The sequence below is a fragment of the Nipponia nippon genome, unplaced genomic scaffold (assembly GCF_047370975.1).
Source record: "Nipponia nippon isolate SJK-2023a ecotype South Korea unplaced genomic scaffold, ASM4737097v1 scaffold_2, whole genome shotgun sequence".
Lineage (NCBI taxonomy): Eukaryota > Metazoa > Chordata > Aves > Pelecaniformes > Threskiornithidae > Nipponia > Nipponia nippon.
In genome coordinates, this window is record NW_028262336.1 from 14,892,531 (window position 1) to 14,910,447 (window position 17,917).

The following is a 17,917-nucleotide window of genomic DNA, read 5'->3' on the forward strand; positions in this document are numbered from 1 at the left end:
CCGGGGATGCGGGGCTCCGTGCGGCGCGGACGGGGGAGGAGGCTGCTCCCGCGGAGGAGGCTGCTGAAGCTGCCGGGGGCGCTTGTGCGGGGCTGAAGGTGCCACCGGCCGGAGCCGGCGGAGGGAGCGGGGCGCGACCCCCCCGCCGCTGCCGCCTCGAAGTTGCCGGAGCTCTCCCAGCGCCGCCGCCCCTCGCGGCAGGGCGGCAGCGGGGGCTCCCGGCGCCCCCGCCCGCCCTCGCCCTCCCGGCCGCCGCCGTGCCCCGGGACCCCGCTGGTGGATGCGCCCGCCCCGGCCCGCGCAGCCCCCGGCGGCAGTGCAGGCAGCGCAGCCCGCCGGGCCGCACCGGACCCCGCCGGGGCGGCGGGCGGGGGCTCCGCGGCGGCGTTCCCCGCTGGCCTGAAGGAGGACGGGCAGCCTCGGCGGGCCGAGGACGCGGGGCGCTCGGCGGGCACCAGCCATGGGGTGTTGTGAGGTGAGGGGATTGCTCTGGAGAGTCGGCCTCTTCCTCCCCCTGCTGACAGCGCGCCCCGCCGCCGCCGGTCACGTCGCCAGCAACCACGGTAAGGGCGGCCGCGGGGCCGGGGGCTGCGGGGCGGGCGGGCTCCCGCCAACTTTCCGGCGGCCGCGGGGTGCGAGGGGCCGGTGGGCGGCCGCCGGCGGGAGGGGGTCCGCACCTGCGCCCGGCAGCGCCGGCGCCGCCCGCCCTGGGGAAGCGGGGTGGCGGGTGCCGGGGCGCCCAGCGGCCGGGCGCGGTGCTCCCGCCGGCCCCTCTCGGTAGCTCGGCCTCGCCCGGCCGCTGAGGGGGCAGAGGGAGCGCGGGGCCGGTCGCCGCCCGGCGCCCCCCCCGCCGCCTGTGCCCGCGACCCCGCAGAAGTTGGGTGTTTGGCGAGAGGGGAGCGGCGGCCTCTGCTGCCTACCCCGCTCCGCGGGCGGTGTCCCGGGAGCGGCCGGGTGCCGTCCCCGCCGAGCGGCGCCGGGGGCGAGGAGGTAACGTCGGGGCGGCCTCGGGCTCTCCACGGGCACCCCTGGCCGCCGGGGTTTGTGACTGAGCTGCTGAACAGCACGTAGCGGAAAGTTACCTCCCGGTGAGGGGGAGCGGTAGCATCTTTTTACTTGAAATGTGGTTTTAAGGTTTACTTTACTCCTGCCGAACGCAAAGCGTCTTCCGAATGGGTTTGAGAGAGCTCACCCCGCGTTAAGAGAAATGCTGCTCGTCAGCGAACTGTTCGAAGGTGCCTGGCTGTCCTTAGCACCTAATTTTTACGTGCAACGGTCTGATTATCTGAAAAAGAATCCCATTTAAAGTCTTTGCCACAGGTGCATGCTCATCCAGTCCTACTGGGGACAGTAGTTTAATTCCTTAGCTTGTAATATGTGCGTTTAAGAAAAATGTCTCTAGATTAAGAAGGGAATCATCCTATTTAGAAAAATAAAAATAAAAATGCATAGCACATCCAGAGGATATCAGATTTTTTAGGAAGAACTGGAAAAAAAACCCCATAACCGATTGTGAAACATCACGTTATATGTTATCGAACATCTGGATAGAGCAGAGCATTTCCTTAACTGTTTGTTTAATGCACATATCTCTACTTAAGTTGTGGAGGATGTAGGATGCGTCTATTCCTAAATTAGGAGAGTCTTGCCTACTTTTAATACTATTTTTGTACAATTTAGCTTGCGTGTTATGGGATTTTAGTGCGACATGAGTGAAAATATGGGAACTGAAGGGTAGCTCTAAATGTTGTTTCTGACAGAAATTATTGTACTCGCTGTTATTGAAAGGAGTGCTGAAAATGGCTATGGTGGAAAGTAATGATCAGAGAAAACAAACTGGTTTTAGTCGTGGAGTACTGTCAAATATATAGTTCATACATTTTCACACTTCTGTTTTACAATCCATTTTCAATGTTCGTTGTATCTATATGGGTAACAGTAAGAAGAGAGAATAACATGTCTAGAAAGTAGGAAAATATGATAGTACAGCCAGAAATACCCTGAGTAATCAGGGTCAGTTATGGCAGGGACATTCCAAGTTTAGTATTTATTCTTTTCCCTCTTCTACATTAAACGTGATGAATGATTTCAGTTTGTAACTGTGTAACATAGTCATATCAATGCTGTATTAGATTTTGCCCTTACTTGTGTCTTAGAAGATATCAGATTTTCACAGTAGTACAACACAGTTTTCCTTTTATGTCACTCTCATTAGTGCATGCTAATGTCTGCTATGTTACCGCAAGGCCTAACAAGACACGTGAATGCAGTTTAAAAAAATTTATTTGCTTGTGTTATAGAATAACCAAGACGCACTATCAGCGTCGAAGGTAAAGAATTTTTATTAAGTAATGCAAGTTAGATTAAGTTTCTAAACTAGTATTTGATATTCCTGGGGTTAAATTAGTAATATTTAAACAGTGTTTTAAAAAGCAGGTGAAGAACAGGGAAAATAGTTACCAAAACAGTTTAGCCGAAAGAAAGGTCTGTCAAGGATTAAGTGTTTTTTTTGATGTTGACATAACTTTATCCAACAAGTTCAGGTATTGCGGTATTGGCTGCATAGAATACCGATGAATTACCCAACTTCTTAATAACTTCTCTTTTTGCACCTTGTTTCAAAACTTCCAATAAAGCGAGCGACCTCTTATCTTTGATACTGTTATTGTACCACAGAAGTCAATAAGTGTGACTCAACAAAAGATACGTGAACTGAAAATTTACTGAATTAATACAGGTGCTTCAAAATGCACACCCCACCACCCCCACCCCCCCACCCCCCACCCCCGATTAATAAAATGCTAGCAAAAGTGTCTACTTTTAATGATGACTTTCTCTAAATCCAGTAATTGGATGAAAGAAAATGAGTACTATAAAGAAGATACCCACTATGTAAACGCTTAAATGTGTAAGTTTAAAATGCCGGTTACTAACATTTGGAATCCCAGCTGTGAAGAATTTTTTGAAGTCTTGTGCAGTTAACTGAGAAAAAAAAGATCTCTTAAGTTTTCATAAGGTGGTATTTTCAGAATGTACATCTTGGAAACATGTTTGCAATGATTGCTGTTGGGTTTTCAATAATAATTATAATAATTACAACTTAGCTTGGCTTTGCTATCTGATATAGTTGGTCTTCTATTTTGTATTTACAAACATAGCAGCATTGATACTAAATTGCAAAGGAATGTTTTGTTTGGGTTTCTTGATTGTTTGGGGGAAAAAGATGGAAGGGGAATAAGTTTCTTAATCCGACTCAGTAAACAGACAGCCCTTCCCCTTCAGTCTTAATGCTTCATTTCCTGTTACTAAAGAGGGATTTTCAGAGAAGTAATATAATCCAGTCTTATAAATTATTGTTATTACTATGTTGGGATTAAACTTTTTGTTTGTTTTCCTCAATCAGAAAGAAAGATATATATATATAGATACATATATATATATATATATATATACGCACATATTTATTTTCAATATAGTTCCAAGACTCTTAGGTTGTCATTCTTCACCCAGTAAATCAATGTGTGGTATCTCACAGTATCTGTAGCAAGGCAGACAGAAACAATACTATTGACAGGGAAGTGAACTTACTCATTCATCTTAATGGAGTGGTAAGTTCAAAACCAAATTGTGACCATGCCAAGGGCTAGTTTTTTCTGCTAAGAAAAACCCTGCAGGTAGGCGAGGCCATGGAGCTGCATAGGAACGATGTACCACTGCAGTCTGAAACAGAACTGCTTGAAACATAAGCCTCATTTAATGGTGTAGGGTGAGTGCTTGCATGTGCATCTAAATTTTCATTAGTTGTCCGTGACACCCGGTTACAAACAAGTTGCATTATTATGCAAGATTTCAGCTTGTGTTGTAGGTTTGTTGTTTGGTTGCCAGAACACAATGAATTGGGCAATTACTCTCAAACCTAAAAATACAGACGATAGTGCCTGAGCTGTGAACTTTTTTGTGCAAGACATGTATGAGCTTTTAAGATAAAGGTCGCATCAGGTAACAGTTCGACAGTATCTTGTGCTAAGCATGCATGCACGCATATATGTTTCCACATATGTGTAAAGCAGAAAGACTTTTTGTACCCTGGCTTATTTTAAAATATATCTTCCATAATGTGTCACCAGACAATTTCTGAAGTCAACTATAGAACTTGCGGAGTTTATAATGTGTCATGTCTACCAGCGAGCTGTAAAAGGAAGTTGTTGCTTTTTCAGTTACCAGGTATCGATACATCTTGTCAGGTTATGCAAGGTTGGTCTTTTTATGCTTCCTTCTAGAAGTCACCTGCATTCATTTTTCTTTCTCTTACAAAAAAAATTGAGGTATAAAATAATGTCAAATGTTGGTTCCGAAATTCATATAGCCTTTATTTTCATAGTGATTACACTTGATGTAAATTGGGTAGCTCAAAGTAGGTAATAAAGCTTTTTGATTCTGTATTAAAATCTGAGATAGATTACTAATGACCTTGAGTTATTCATCAGTTCGAAGAAGTTGGCTTATTTTTATTCACATATTTATTTTTACATAAGTGCAATCCATCACAGATAAGCACTCTTTCTGAATACAGCACTCGGAATTTTCCTGTAGCAATAAGGAGACCCAGGACTAAGTGTCTGTAGAGACTGAACTTCTCTGTGAATGAGACTGATGTTTTACTGCTAGAGGGTATCTCTTACTTGGAGGACTTAAGGTACTGTGAAGGTGGCTGTGCTGCTGCCTGTCTTTTACTCGCCCTGGTGGATTCTGCTGTTCAGTTGTCCAGTTAGTATTTTTTGTGAGCATTTACAGCATTACGGAAAAATGAGAAAATTAAATAAACAAAACCATTGCAGTAAAAGTGTGTCATTCCCTTTTAAGTGTGTAGATGAAGTCATAAGCAAAATCATATTTTAGTTTCAAGCTATTAAGAAATGATTTTTAAAAGTATTTTTACCTGTGTGTCCCACATCCATATAGACTTTAGTGCTAATGAAGACTTTGGAACCTCTGCAGTTGTAGATGTGCATGAAATGACTTGTTATCCAAAAGTCTTGGTTTGTATGCCATAAGTATGAGACGAACAAATATATTCGTGATATATTCCTGGTGTTGTATTTGGCAGTACTGAGTGCTGTTTGGATACTTCGTTAATTTGTTTTGGACAAATGATAATGATTGGTATGGAAATATTAAAAATTTAAAAATGTATAGCTTAAGCAGATATAGTTTAAACCCAAGTCGGTACAGTAGCTCGCATGTAATTTGAGGGTGTGAAAACACCACAGAGGAACTAAAGTGTTTCCAAAAGTATACAACTTGACCATGTTGAGAAAGGAGGCAAGTCAAAATTACAGCTAAATATTATAAGGAAGTATGGAAAAACAAACTGAAGAGAGCAGTTGACAGTTACTGAGCAGTGGTTTTTCCATCTCTCATGATTTCTTCAGAGATCAGTGTTTTCAGTTTCAGCCAGCATCATGCCTGCATCAGGAAACGAGCCAGCATAGCTCCTAGAAACCAGACTGCCACCAGCGCAGAGGGGACGACTGTCCTGTATCTGCCTGCTCTACTGAGGTCCTTTTCAAAGCCTCTGCTGCTGGCTGCTCTCAAACTGGCCTTCAGTATTGGATCAGATATGCCTTGGGTTTGATCCAGAATGACCATTCTTATCCTCTTATGAGTTTAACAGTTAATTTTTGGCCAGACAATACTTCCTTTGGCAAGTCAAATAGTTTACAAATAAGAGAAGGAAAAAGCATGCAGGAAATTCAGTTTTTTCTTATAGAAATCTCCTCCATGTTTCCAGATACATATTTTTATATCTAATTACTTAGATCTGAACTCTGCTTGAGGGTTTGCTTAGGGTATCTGATGTTAGACTTTTCACTTGAGAATTTTAGAAAAGTCTAAAAGGTCAGTAAATTGTTTGTCAGTAAGATATAGAGTAAGTTAATATCCAATTTGTTGGCTAAATTTTTTTAAAAATGAAAAGCTTAACATGTTTCAAATCTCTTTTAACCGATTAGTGATATTTAGAAACCGATACGCGTGTGCAATATGAGAAGCATTTTATTGTTCTTATATCCCAATATAGCATAGCTATGTTAGGATATATTCTTATTCCAGCTGTGTGCGTAAGATGGAATGTTTCCATTAGGATCACTGAATTTCTCTAACTTGACATTGACATAAAGAAGAGGCTGGCCTTTTGTTTGTTACGCCCGTTAACATGCTGAACTCTGTGACAGAGAGAAAGAATGGTAAATAGTATGGAAATAGGCAAGTAGGGAAGGAAATTATTTGTCCAAAATCCATCCTGACCTCTGGGAACCATGTTATCATGCAGGAGAGGTCAACAAAAAACTATCTGTTGTGAACAATACAACTTCAGAAGCTAGTTTTGAACTTGTAAATGATATACCAATCTTTATGATATGGTGTTGGAACTGAGAATTACTACTGAAAAGGTGATTCCTCTTACATGATAAAAACATGAAATTGTTTGCAGGATTTCTTTCTGGTCTATACAAATCAACCTACTCAACTTTATGAGAAAATGATTCCCCAGACCTTTCTCTAAGATTACTTCTAATTGTCGAGTGCCACTTCCTTATCATTTTTGGTTTTGTGAACTTCTCTCTTGGCAGCTTGTGTAAAATTCAGGATTTTTCTAGTAATATTTGTTTTTTCTTACTTGGAATAGGTTTGTATGACCTGTTTTAAAAAAATACGTATAGATCTTCAGGTTTTTAATTTTATTTTTAGGACTTTTTAAAATGCATTTGTAAACAATTCTTTCCATTTCTGTACTTATTCCTCAAAGAAATCATCACTCTGTCTTCTGTTGTAATGATGCCAGAATATTTCCAGACCATAAAAAAGCCTGTTAAATTTAACAGTGAAATTATCTTCAGCTGGTCCATTTCTCGTGTAATTCTCTTAGTCTTCCAGTCTACCACTTATTCCAGCAATACTTATACTAGTTCCAGGGATGCTTTCATTATCAGCCTTCAACACCTTTTTTTTTTGAGTAGCTAGGCTATTGATCATTCCCATGTCTAAGAGCAAGTCTGTTCAAAATAGGTAGGCATTAAAGAGAAGTCAGTTCAGTTAATCCAGCATCCATTTGTAACGTAAGTACTAATTTTAACGTGTTACAGAACACAGCTCAGAGACCAATCCTGGCTTTAAATCAACTGCATGTTTTATATGCATATCTGAAGCTTGCTTGTATTAAATGTATCTCAATTCTTGCTTGCATTGTATTAAAAAACAACCACCCAAAATTGTCCCAATAAAACCCAAAACAAAAACCCCTAAAGTTTTTCATAGTCAGTAGGAAAATTTTGCCGATTTAGTTGTCTCACCCACAACATAATACTTCTGTATGTTAGCATTTCTATCACTTATTGTCTTGGATCTCTGCATTTGGACTAAATTCTATCATCCTATAAAAAAACCATAAAGGTGCTGAATAACTTGATAATGGTGATAATTTAATAGTTAGAGATTTATTAATTTTAATCAATGAAGATTATTTTATGATGCTTTAGATACTTTAATAGATAATAAAAAAACACCACCCAAACAATGCATGGGTGGTTTTTTTTTCCCCTGCTTGATGATACTCTACAAATAGTTTTCTGCTCTTTAAACAATTGTTTTACAGTATGTCATAGTATGCCTCAACCTTTAAGCCAGCAGCTACTATTACTTTCTTTTATGAATCTATTCACATTCTAAACACATAAAGCCCCAATAATTATTATGTGTATTTAAAAAAAGTAGGGGTATTTTGATCTTTAAACTAAGACTAGATTAAAAATTGCTGTAATGTTCTGGACTGACATTTCTTTTGATGGTCCAGTAGGGTCAGTTTTTAAAATTCAAAAACATTTATTTTATGAGAAAATTATATCTAGATTGAAAATAAAATTTCCTTTCTGTAGAATAATCCAAGGATTTAAAATGTACTTTGTCTCTAACTATAAAAAGGTGAAATTCACATTTAACAACAATTCTGAAATCTTGATTCAAAACCCTAGAAACATTTCATAATTAAAAAATGCTAGTGATATAACACAATGTAGAACAAACTGTATGAATGTCAAAGACGGACTTGAAACAAGGTGAATCAAAATAAAGAACTTTAGATTTGAATCTTTTTCCTGTTCTCTGAAAATCTGTAAGGAATAGAATATTATAAAATCTGTTTTTAAATGATCCCAATGTTTTCAAGCTTTTATCCCTAACTTCCCCCACATAAACTTCTCTGCCAAACACCACACCTTGTTTCAAAGTTCTGTGTTACTATGATTTATCTCTGTGCAAAGAAGGTGACAAACTGAAATTTTGAGGAAAGATTAAATCCTGATTTTCTTTGTATTACCCACCAGAGAAGGCCATGCTTCATTCACTTGGTCACCAGCTTCATGACCCTTAATATTTCCTTAACTGTGGTGTTAATGTTGCTTGAAATACTCTTCTGGAAAACATGGGGGCTGAGGGGGGCTGGTGCAACAGAGGAGCCCACACACTCTCCAGGATGCTGCTGCAGGGGAAGATGTATGAACAGGGCTGGCCTCTGTCCGCTGATCTCTCTTCCTTTCGCCAGCTGGTACGAAACAGTCCCAGCATAAGAAACATGGAAAAGGTCTTTCTCCTTCTCTCCTTTCACCCGCTGTCCCTTTTTCCCTCTACCACTGTTGCCCATGTTGTATGTCTTCATACTTTAAGATTCTACGTAAAGTCTCTAGGAAGAAACAAGAATTTTAAAGTGTCATACTATTTATTTTAATAGAAATTCTTGGTCTGTGTTTAGGTAGATTTGTAAGAAGCTGATAGAGTTTTTTTCCTCTTGAGAGGTGATTTTATTTGTTCTAAGCTGACTGCGTTCCAGACGGTCTTTGAGGGTGTCTGCTATTTGCTGACAGGCTCTCCAAAAAGAGTATCACCCAGTTAATGAGGGCTAGATGCACAGCAGCTCCTCATAAGTCAGCGCAGCTCTGTTGGATAGCGTAGACAATACTTACGTAAGACACACTAACATAAGCATAGCAATCCAGAGTGAACATTTTAATATACAGGTATGTTAACTGCATTTGTAATACAGCATTCCTTCATGCCAACAGGTTTTTTAAATTATACAGGTTTTAGCTTAGAATAAAATCAGTGCTGTGTCACTTCTATGCAAAAAGAAAGGTGGACAGTAGGCACCATCTGTAACAAACCACTGTGAAGGTACACACACAGAGTGAGGATGTAGTAAAAGGTATATTTACCAGGAGCTCTACCGACTCAATCCATTTAATGGCTTCTGCACCTAGAACAAAAGGGGAAAAGTCACATGTAGCAAACAGTATCATTGATGCATGTAATGAGTGATTTGTCTTGGCTGAGGACCCTTGGTTAGAGTGCACTTGCTGCTGTAATTTGTATTCTCTGGCTGCTGGTTGCTTCTTAGCTTAAAATAAAGGAATAACAGAATGAATTAGAAAGCATTCTGTAAAATAACACACTAGAATTTTAATCTTGGTAAAAGTGATTCTCTCTCTCAAATTTCCCAGGCCAGTTTTCCCAGTGGGTTCCAGCTGCTGGTTTAAAATCAAATTCTATAGAAAAGATCCTGCTAAAATTTAGAATTAAATTGTTCAAATATATTTTGGACATATTAAAAAATATGAAAGGAGACCTAGACATTTTTTCTGTAGTGCTTCCATTCTTCATGACTGGAAATTGATTGCATGAAAAGCATTTGGATGAGGGATTCATATTTCAAAATGTGGTTTGAATCCAGCACTTTCTGCTAAACAAAGTGGGACCATATAAAACTGCGTAGTCCTTCATACTCTGTTGTGTCTGGCTGTGGAAGATCTTTGAAGGAGAAAGTAAGGGAGATGTAAAACCTTTGTCTCTGTTAGATTGCTTTTGCTTGTATTGCTCAAGTTGGTAAATGCTTACGTGCCAGAATGATCCAGCAGGAACACCCACTCAGAGGTTTATGTTAGATTTAATCATTCAGTTTAGTGGACTTTATTTCTTAGAGGAACATTTAATTTAGGTAAATATGAATACTGTTAGTATTTAGGAATGAAGAAACATGATGAGAGGTGTGGTACACATGAGCTTCTCAGCCAAACTCGCACTCAGACTGCCATCAGATGCGATGGACATCGAAACTCTGTTGCTCCTGAGACAACACTAAGAATGTTTACCCTGTGACTTTGATATATGATAAAAAATGTCATTGAATTACAGACTTCCAGACCAAGAATTTCAGAAAAAGTTAGCTTAATTTACTTCTTTAAGAAATGTAGAGGAACATCTCATGCTAAGGGTAAGACTTTGCCTTTGTAAAATGATGTATATTGGAAGTGATAAAGATATGTTGTATTCAAAAGGAGAGAAATGATTGTGTACAATGCTCAAAGAAAAAAAGGTCTACTAGAGAGAGGCATTATATAAAAACTGCTTCTGAAGAAATCTGGGATTGTAAAAGTCAAGCAGGAAATCAGATGGTAATCCATGTCATGTTAATGGTTCCTCTTCAGGCAGATTAATATAATGATGTTATCATACACTCCATTTTTCTATAGGCTATCTAAAGGGCATCTCATCTAGTGTAGAGAAATGAATGCTAGTGGTTGGAAGTTCTTGTTGCCGTTGTTTAATACATGGCACTGTGCAAACATTAGGCTGCACGCAGAGCTATTTTCTCAGTGTTGAATCTCTTCAAAACTATTATTTTTCAAGATATTCTTTTGAGCAAGCCTTCTATGTCTTTATAGCCACTGAACTAAGGAGAAGAGTTAAAGGCCAAAGCTTTTAGCTTAGGTGACCAGTTTGTGACACCCACTGCATATTCCAAGGAATTAGTTTTTTATGTGCTCAGAGGTAGGTGGCAGAGGTACATATAATACCTTGCGTTTCAGTGTAGTCTTCAGCAAAACTCATCGTTATTTTTTTCTTCCTGTACGTAACTAAGTTGTTCTCTGCTAGGAACATTTTGTTCCTATTTTAAAAATCCATGATATATCAAAACTCAGTTTGTCAAAATGTTGAATGCAGATGAAGTGGATTTGTACCACACAAAGATCTGAAACTTTCGTGCCATTTTGCATACCTGATCTCTTAATAACCTTCCTGAATTCAAGGCCTCAGTCCTGCAGCAGAAGCCTTGGCCAGCTGGCCCATGGTGCGGTTTAACTCCCACAGTCTTGGGACCCAGCTATCTTTGATGTAGACTGTGGGCCGTAGTGACACTACTTCTGTCCTGGCTTTTCCTAACTTTTAAGTGTGGGACTTGCTAATCCCATTAGTGTAAAAATGTAGTTAATATGAAATTTCCTTTCCTACTGCAATTTTTATTTTTTAAAAAGTTCATTTTTTCTCTCCCTCTTCACATATCATTCGCATAAGATGATGGTTTATTGACATTGGCAGTGTAATCCTCTACTAAATGATCTGAATTACTTAAGGCAAGAGAGGTGCCATCTTCCATGGCATAAGCATTAGACGGTAATGAAGGCATGCACCTTGCCAGTAGATTATGTTAAGCAGCAAAGGAATTTTGAAACTTGCAAGTAAAATAAGCTTGTTTTCAGGTAACACACCAGGGTTGTCCTCTCTAGGTTGCATAAGAGCTCTAATGGTCGTGACCTCCCATTCTGTGGTTCTTTCTATCACTTCAATTGTCCTTTCCTTTCTTTCCTCTTTTTACCTTTCTTAACCTTATTCTTCCACTAGATGGCTTCTGTCCATCGGTGCCCACAATCTCCTTTTTATTTATTTATATTATTTTTTTTTTTTAGTTCTTCATGATTCCATTCCTCATTTTGCTGCATTTCTTTTGGGATGTTTGTCTTCCTTGTCCTTCCACTCTTTCTGAGCTCTGAATGAGATGAGCAAATACAGATGAAAGCTTTCTGTACTTGTTGACTTGGAAGCCAGAAGATACAATGAAAGGACCATCTTGCACAGCCTTGCAATCTTAGTATGGAGTATGCTTAGTTGCTCTGTGGCAACAGTATCAGCACAGTCAGATTGATACATAGAGTCTGTTAAGGATGGAATGCACGAAGCATAGAGAAGCTTTGGCAGTGCCAAAATTTCAAATTGCTCTAGTGAACATGTTTGGTGTGGGTAAATGTGAGCTTATAGCAAAGGACATCAGTGAATGTCCATCAAGATGCTTGAAATCACAGAAATGCTAGTGTTCTTTACGTAAAGACGCAAAACATATTTTCCCTTGTTTCGCTCTTGAAAATGTTTGAACAGTTTTATTTGAATTTTTTTGTAGAAGTCTACTTCAAACATAGGGTTTGACGTAGAATATTTTAGTTTGTAAAATGTTGAAGAGGCAAAAAACTATGTTGTAAGATGAGAGAGTTAAGTAACATGAGCCATAACCATAGTTAGAAAGGAGGTCACACTTGTAGCTAGTTTCCCATTTTGTTCCTTTCTCATGGCATACCTGTTGTTGCCACAGTACATCAAAAGTTCCAGTAATGCTTAGCCTATTCACTTTACTACTAATAATTTGCCTTACTAATTTTGTAACAAGTAGGTTTGATTTTAAGTAATGTCCTGAAGCCTTAGCATTAGTGGGTTTCCATCATATTAGAGCAAATTAGGAAATTATTTTTAATAACTATAGTCTGATAGTTGTATTTTATACTTGAGAGATGTGCCTCAAGAAATAAAAGCTGATTGAAATTGGTGCCACAGATGGATACTTTGAAAACAAAAAAGAAAATCAATAATAGATTAGGCTTGATTAGATGTTGACATTTAGAACTGCATATAGATAATGTTAAAATTTACTGACAACAGTCATCCTTCTTCCTGATTTGCATTTGTACCTCCATTCTTAGTTCAGGTTGATCACAGTACATACATTGTAAAGGTTAATGAACAAATTACCATATAGCTCATCTGATTGTTCAGGCTTTAGCCTGGAGGGCTGAATGTTTTATAATCTAGTTTGTCTTATGTGGAACCTAATTTGTTTAAATTTTTTTTTTTTGGTTGTTATATGAAATTCTGAATTGCTTGAATGTTTAGATGAGTCCAAAATAATTTATGAACTGATTTTCTGTCCTACTTTCCTCTATACACTTGTTTTACTCCGCTGCAATTTAAGCATAGTTGTACCTGACTTGCATTCTTTTTAAGGGAGAAGAGGGTGAGGATTGTGGTCTTTAGTCACTTCCTTTCCATTTAATAAATATATCAAACAGTGATCCTAATACAAAGCATAGTTTCATCTTGCTATGTAGTTTCTGTCAACAATATCTAGCTGTTTATTCCTATTTCATTTTGCCTCCTAGTCAGTTTTTAATGCAGAACAGTACTTTTACCTCCCTCAACAGGATTACCAAATTGATCTTTTCACCCAATTGGCCTTTGCAAAAATTTAATCCTTTTCCAGTTCATAACTAAAAGTGACTGAAAAGTCCCAAGAGGTTTGTTAACCCTGCCTCTCTGCCTTTCAATTCCAATAAATACCTTTTTTCTTTTACAAATAATAGTTTGGAAAATAACTGTGCATTATTATTACTGCTCAAGAACAGAAGATTCTTTGGTATCTGCACTTTTTTGTATTTTTGATTTAAACCCCATTTTTGCAGTTTGAGAGGAACACTTCCTTGTCAGCAGAGTGCACCCTCAGCAAGTTTGCTGATGACATAAAACTTAGAGGAGTGGCTGATATGCCAGAGAGTCGTGCTGCCATCCAGGGGAACCTTGACAAGCTGGAGAAATGGGCTGACAGGAACCTCATGAAGCTCAACAAAGGGAAGTGCCAAGTTCTCCACCTGGGGAGGAACAACCCCATTCACCAGTATATGCTAGGGACCAGCTAGCTGGAAAGCAGCTTGGCAGTAAAGGACCTGAGTGAGGACACCCAGGCAAATGATATCCTGGGTTGCATTAGGCGAAGTCTTGCCAGCAGGTAGAGCGAGATGATCCTTCCCCTCTACTCAGTGCTGGTGAGACCATATCTGGAGTACTGTGTCTGGTTTTGGGCTCCTCAGTACAGGAGAGACAGGGACATACTGGAGAGAGTCCAGCAAAGGGCCACGAAGGTGATGAAGGGACTGGACCATCTCTCCTATGAGGAAAGGCTGAGAGAGCTGGGAGTGTTTAGCCTAGAGAAGAGAAGGCTTGGGAGGATCTTATCAGTGTATGTAAATACCTGCAGGGAGGGTGCAAAGAAGACAGAGCCAGACAGAGGCAATAGGCGCAAACTGAAACACAGGAGGTGCCATCTGAACATCAGGAAACACATTTTTGTGTTTTGACAAACACTATACTGTGGTGTTTCTCAACCACACTGTCGTGGTTTTGGGTTTTGAGAACACCACACTGTGAGAGTGACTGAGCATTGGCACAGGTTGCCCAGAGAGGTTTTGGAGTCTCCCACATTGAAGATATTCAGAAGCTGTCTAGACACGGTCCTGGGCAACCTACTTTAGGTGGCCCTGGTTGAGCACGGAGGATTGGACAAGGTGACATCCAGAGGTCCCTTCCAACCTCAACCATTCTTTGAATCAGCAAGACGCATCACTAAACAATCTGAATTTTAGCTATGAATGTTTCTGTTTCACTCAGACTTTTCTCTTCCTAGCCCCAGCTATATCTGTAGTGAATTCTAAGCTTTCCATTGCATTTAATTATAGGACCTGGACAGGGAGAGAACATCTATGAAGAAAGTTGATTAGAAATTGAGAGTGGGTTAAACCCTTTTCTTTGAATTGTAACCCCGTAATGATATTTTAAAAAACAAATAATAGTAGGTTTTTATTTTTTCATCCATTTTCTTCTCTTCAACCTTGTGTGTGGACTGGCATAGGTGGAGGTGTGCCATTTTGAATTGATAAATAATTTCAGCATCAAAATCTGCATTGGTGAAAATGAAGCTGTGAGTAATCAGTGTTCTCCCAGATATTGCTGCACTATGACACATTCTGTAGGCTCATTTCAAGAGGAATCAGTTAGGACATAATTGTACTAGGCACTATTAAAGTGTGCGGTTTCAAGAGAAACAAGCTGTGTGTCAATGAAAGGCACTGTGACTTTCTTAAAGGGAGGTGTAGGAAAGGACAACTGGACCATTTGGGTATCAGAGCAGAAAGCCAAGACCTAAGCTAGAGAGATAATAATCACATAATGAATATACATGCTATATATTCATTTTATTGCTGTAAGGCCACGCCCCAGAGAAACACAATGGCTTCTAGATCAACTGTGACTGAAGAAGGTATTGCAAGGCATACCACAGAGAATGGGAATTTTATAGCGTCCAGTGTACTATAATGATGCCAAGCCAAGGTTGGTGATAGAAATCAAATGCACATACCAGTAGGTTTTAATAAACCCAAACTTCGAAATGTTGTGAGGCAGAGTCAGAAGTAGAGCGTGAAGTAGAGTTCTTTTTACTTCTTGTGTCTTGCAAAATGTGGTAGATGGTTTCAAACTTTTCCATCTAGCCAGAGATAAAAAAGCAAGGTTCTTGGGTAATAGCCCACTACAGCTGCTGGGTTTTGAGAAATTCACTAAATCATGACTTGAGATTTGGTTGCATTAATATAAGTCCTGGTCATTTTCTTTGTTTCCTTTCCTTAGCTGTCAGTATTATTTCCATGTTATTTGAATAAAAGTGAAATGTGGCCTTTTGAGAAAAAAGTCATTTTGAGAACCCTGTTGAGATGCCTGGCCTAAGTACGTTCTTCACTTGTACATATACCTCAGAACAGGAGTTGACAATGTGCTCTGTTAGCAGATAATTTACATTAGGGTTCTGCACAGCCTCCTTATCAGCTCCCAGTGAGTTTAATAACTATGTATGTCAGCATTGGCGGAATCAGATTATTTCATTTATATAAGGGACTCACCCTATGAAGTTGGAAGGTCCCATTAATTAACCTGAAATTCCAGAAGTAGGAATGAATGAAAAAATCCCCAAGTAGCAAAATTTTTCACAGCAGTAAAAGAACATACTATATATCCGTTTGCAAACAAGGATGGCTGAAGTGAGGCATCTGGACCTGCACTCAGTTATGTAAATAAAATTAAGGATGCATTGTAATTCAAAGGTGCAATGTCTGGTTTATGTAAAAGGCATAAAGGAAACAGGTGGAACTGGAGTTGCTGCGTCACAGAACTCAGCTCTAAATACCAGAGATTTACCAGACCGTACTGATGGTATGGGGTGGGAATGACAGCAATATCAAAGTGTATCAAAGCAATATCAAAGGCTGGGAATGGAAGAGAAAGACAGCAGAGCAGAATTGTCTGTTTGGGTTGTTCATGTTAATCAGAAGCTTGTTATTTGGTTTTTTTTCTCTTTCTATTGTAGGAATTTTATCTTGCCTTTGAAACACTAGAAAATGGTTGAAATAAATACTGGGCTTGAGTGAAGTGTTCTGATGTGCTGTATAAGGAGAAACCTCTTTGCAGGTGACAGGTTTGTGTGTCTTGCTCATTCATATACTCAGAGTAAGACCCATTACCACCATCTGAGCAGATGAGAATTTTCTGCCTCTCCAGGTCAGGTGAGACTGCCAAAACAATTTTTTGGTTGGAGATTTTTTCCTTCACTGTAGCATGTAATATACTTCACTTATTAGGTTCGTAAGGACTCCTATCTTAAAAAAAAAAAAAAAAAAAAAGTCCTGCTATTGATGGGTTCTTCATAATACCCTTCAGTTAAGCATCTGCTTAGTTAAGGGTTGTCTTTTTTATAGTGGGTTTAGGAAAGAAGAAAGTTAGTGAGTTGATATTCAAGCTGTGCAAAGAGTGGTTGAAGAACTGTTCATTCTTTTGCATTAATGTATTTCAGTTTTTAACTGTGATTGTGGATGATTGACTCTGACCTAAGGGATTCTTTCTTTTCTGATATCCTCTGTTCTTATGTCCAAATGAGATGTGATTACACCAAATTCAGTGAATACATTGTCCAAATGACTTGATTATTTGAGCTGCCAGTTACTTGCTCAGATTGACTTCAGTTATTCAGCATGCACAAAAAAATTACATTGAATGTTTGGGTTTTGGAGCCTTTACCACATGGAACATATGTTAAAAGGTTTTTGATCTGTTTTAAAGTAAGAGAAAGCTACGAATCGAAAAGAAATGAAGAAATAGTCTTGATATGAAATGTTTTGTGAATAAAATAAGGTTCTTGTTGGTGAGCTTCATGGAGGTAGTATTCTTTGAGCAGAGGTAAACATTTATGCAGCTGTAAGGAACATAAGTATGATTTTCATTGCGGTAAAGTGATAGAATTTATGACTAAAGCTCCTAAAATAGCAGTGGACTATCCTTTTTTCAGATAACTTGGAACAGTACATTTTTTAATGAGAGAGAGGAGAAGAAAAGAAGAAGAAGGAAGAGGAGATTAGAAATCAAGTTTTTCTGACTCTTTGTTACATGAACATTCTAATTTACAAATTTTCGGGTTTAGCTCGGGGGGGAAAATCATTTGTTCAATGACATGTCATCTCTACGTGTAAGCATACATATTTGTAGACTCCAAGCAGGTTCTAATGCTTTTTAAAAGTACGTTATTTTTAAAAAATATAAAAAATAAATTCATTCCTGTGTAAGGTAGGGAAGAAATGCCATTGACTTCAGTCCACTGATTTCATTTTTATTGCTCAAAACTGCTACAGTTCATAAAATTCAGTTTTACTGGCTATTAGTCCATAATGTGGGTTATGTCCTTTGGAGACTTCTGTTAAAGATAATGCAGTAGTTCAGAAAGATCTATATTGTAGTTCTGTGAAGAGGGTTCGAGAATTATTTAAGTACTTGTTACTGTGTTCCAAAAGGAAATGGGTTGGAGGGGAGAAGCTACCATTGGCCTCGAAGACAGGAAAGGAAATCAGCAATGGAAGAGTCAGTTTATCATTCAGCAAATGGCTTAATTTCC

General features: G+C 39.3%; 1 protein-coding gene across 4 annotated transcripts in view; it reads left to right on the forward strand.

The window, feature by feature from the left end:
• The first annotated feature begins 350 nt into the window (after positions 1–350).
• The window catches only part of EPHA6 (EPH receptor A6), a 515,545-nt gene continuing 497,978 nt past the window's right edge, over positions 351–17,917 (forward strand). For all 4 annotated transcript variants that reach the window (XM_087755983.1, XM_087755985.1, XM_087755984.1 and 1 more), the window contains exon 1: positions 351–563. In XM_087755983.1, coding sequence (XP_087612109.1) covers positions 461–563 — 103 coding nt within the window. In that variant the 5' untranslated portion in view covers positions 351–460. The remainder of the gene's footprint in view (positions 564–17,917) is intronic.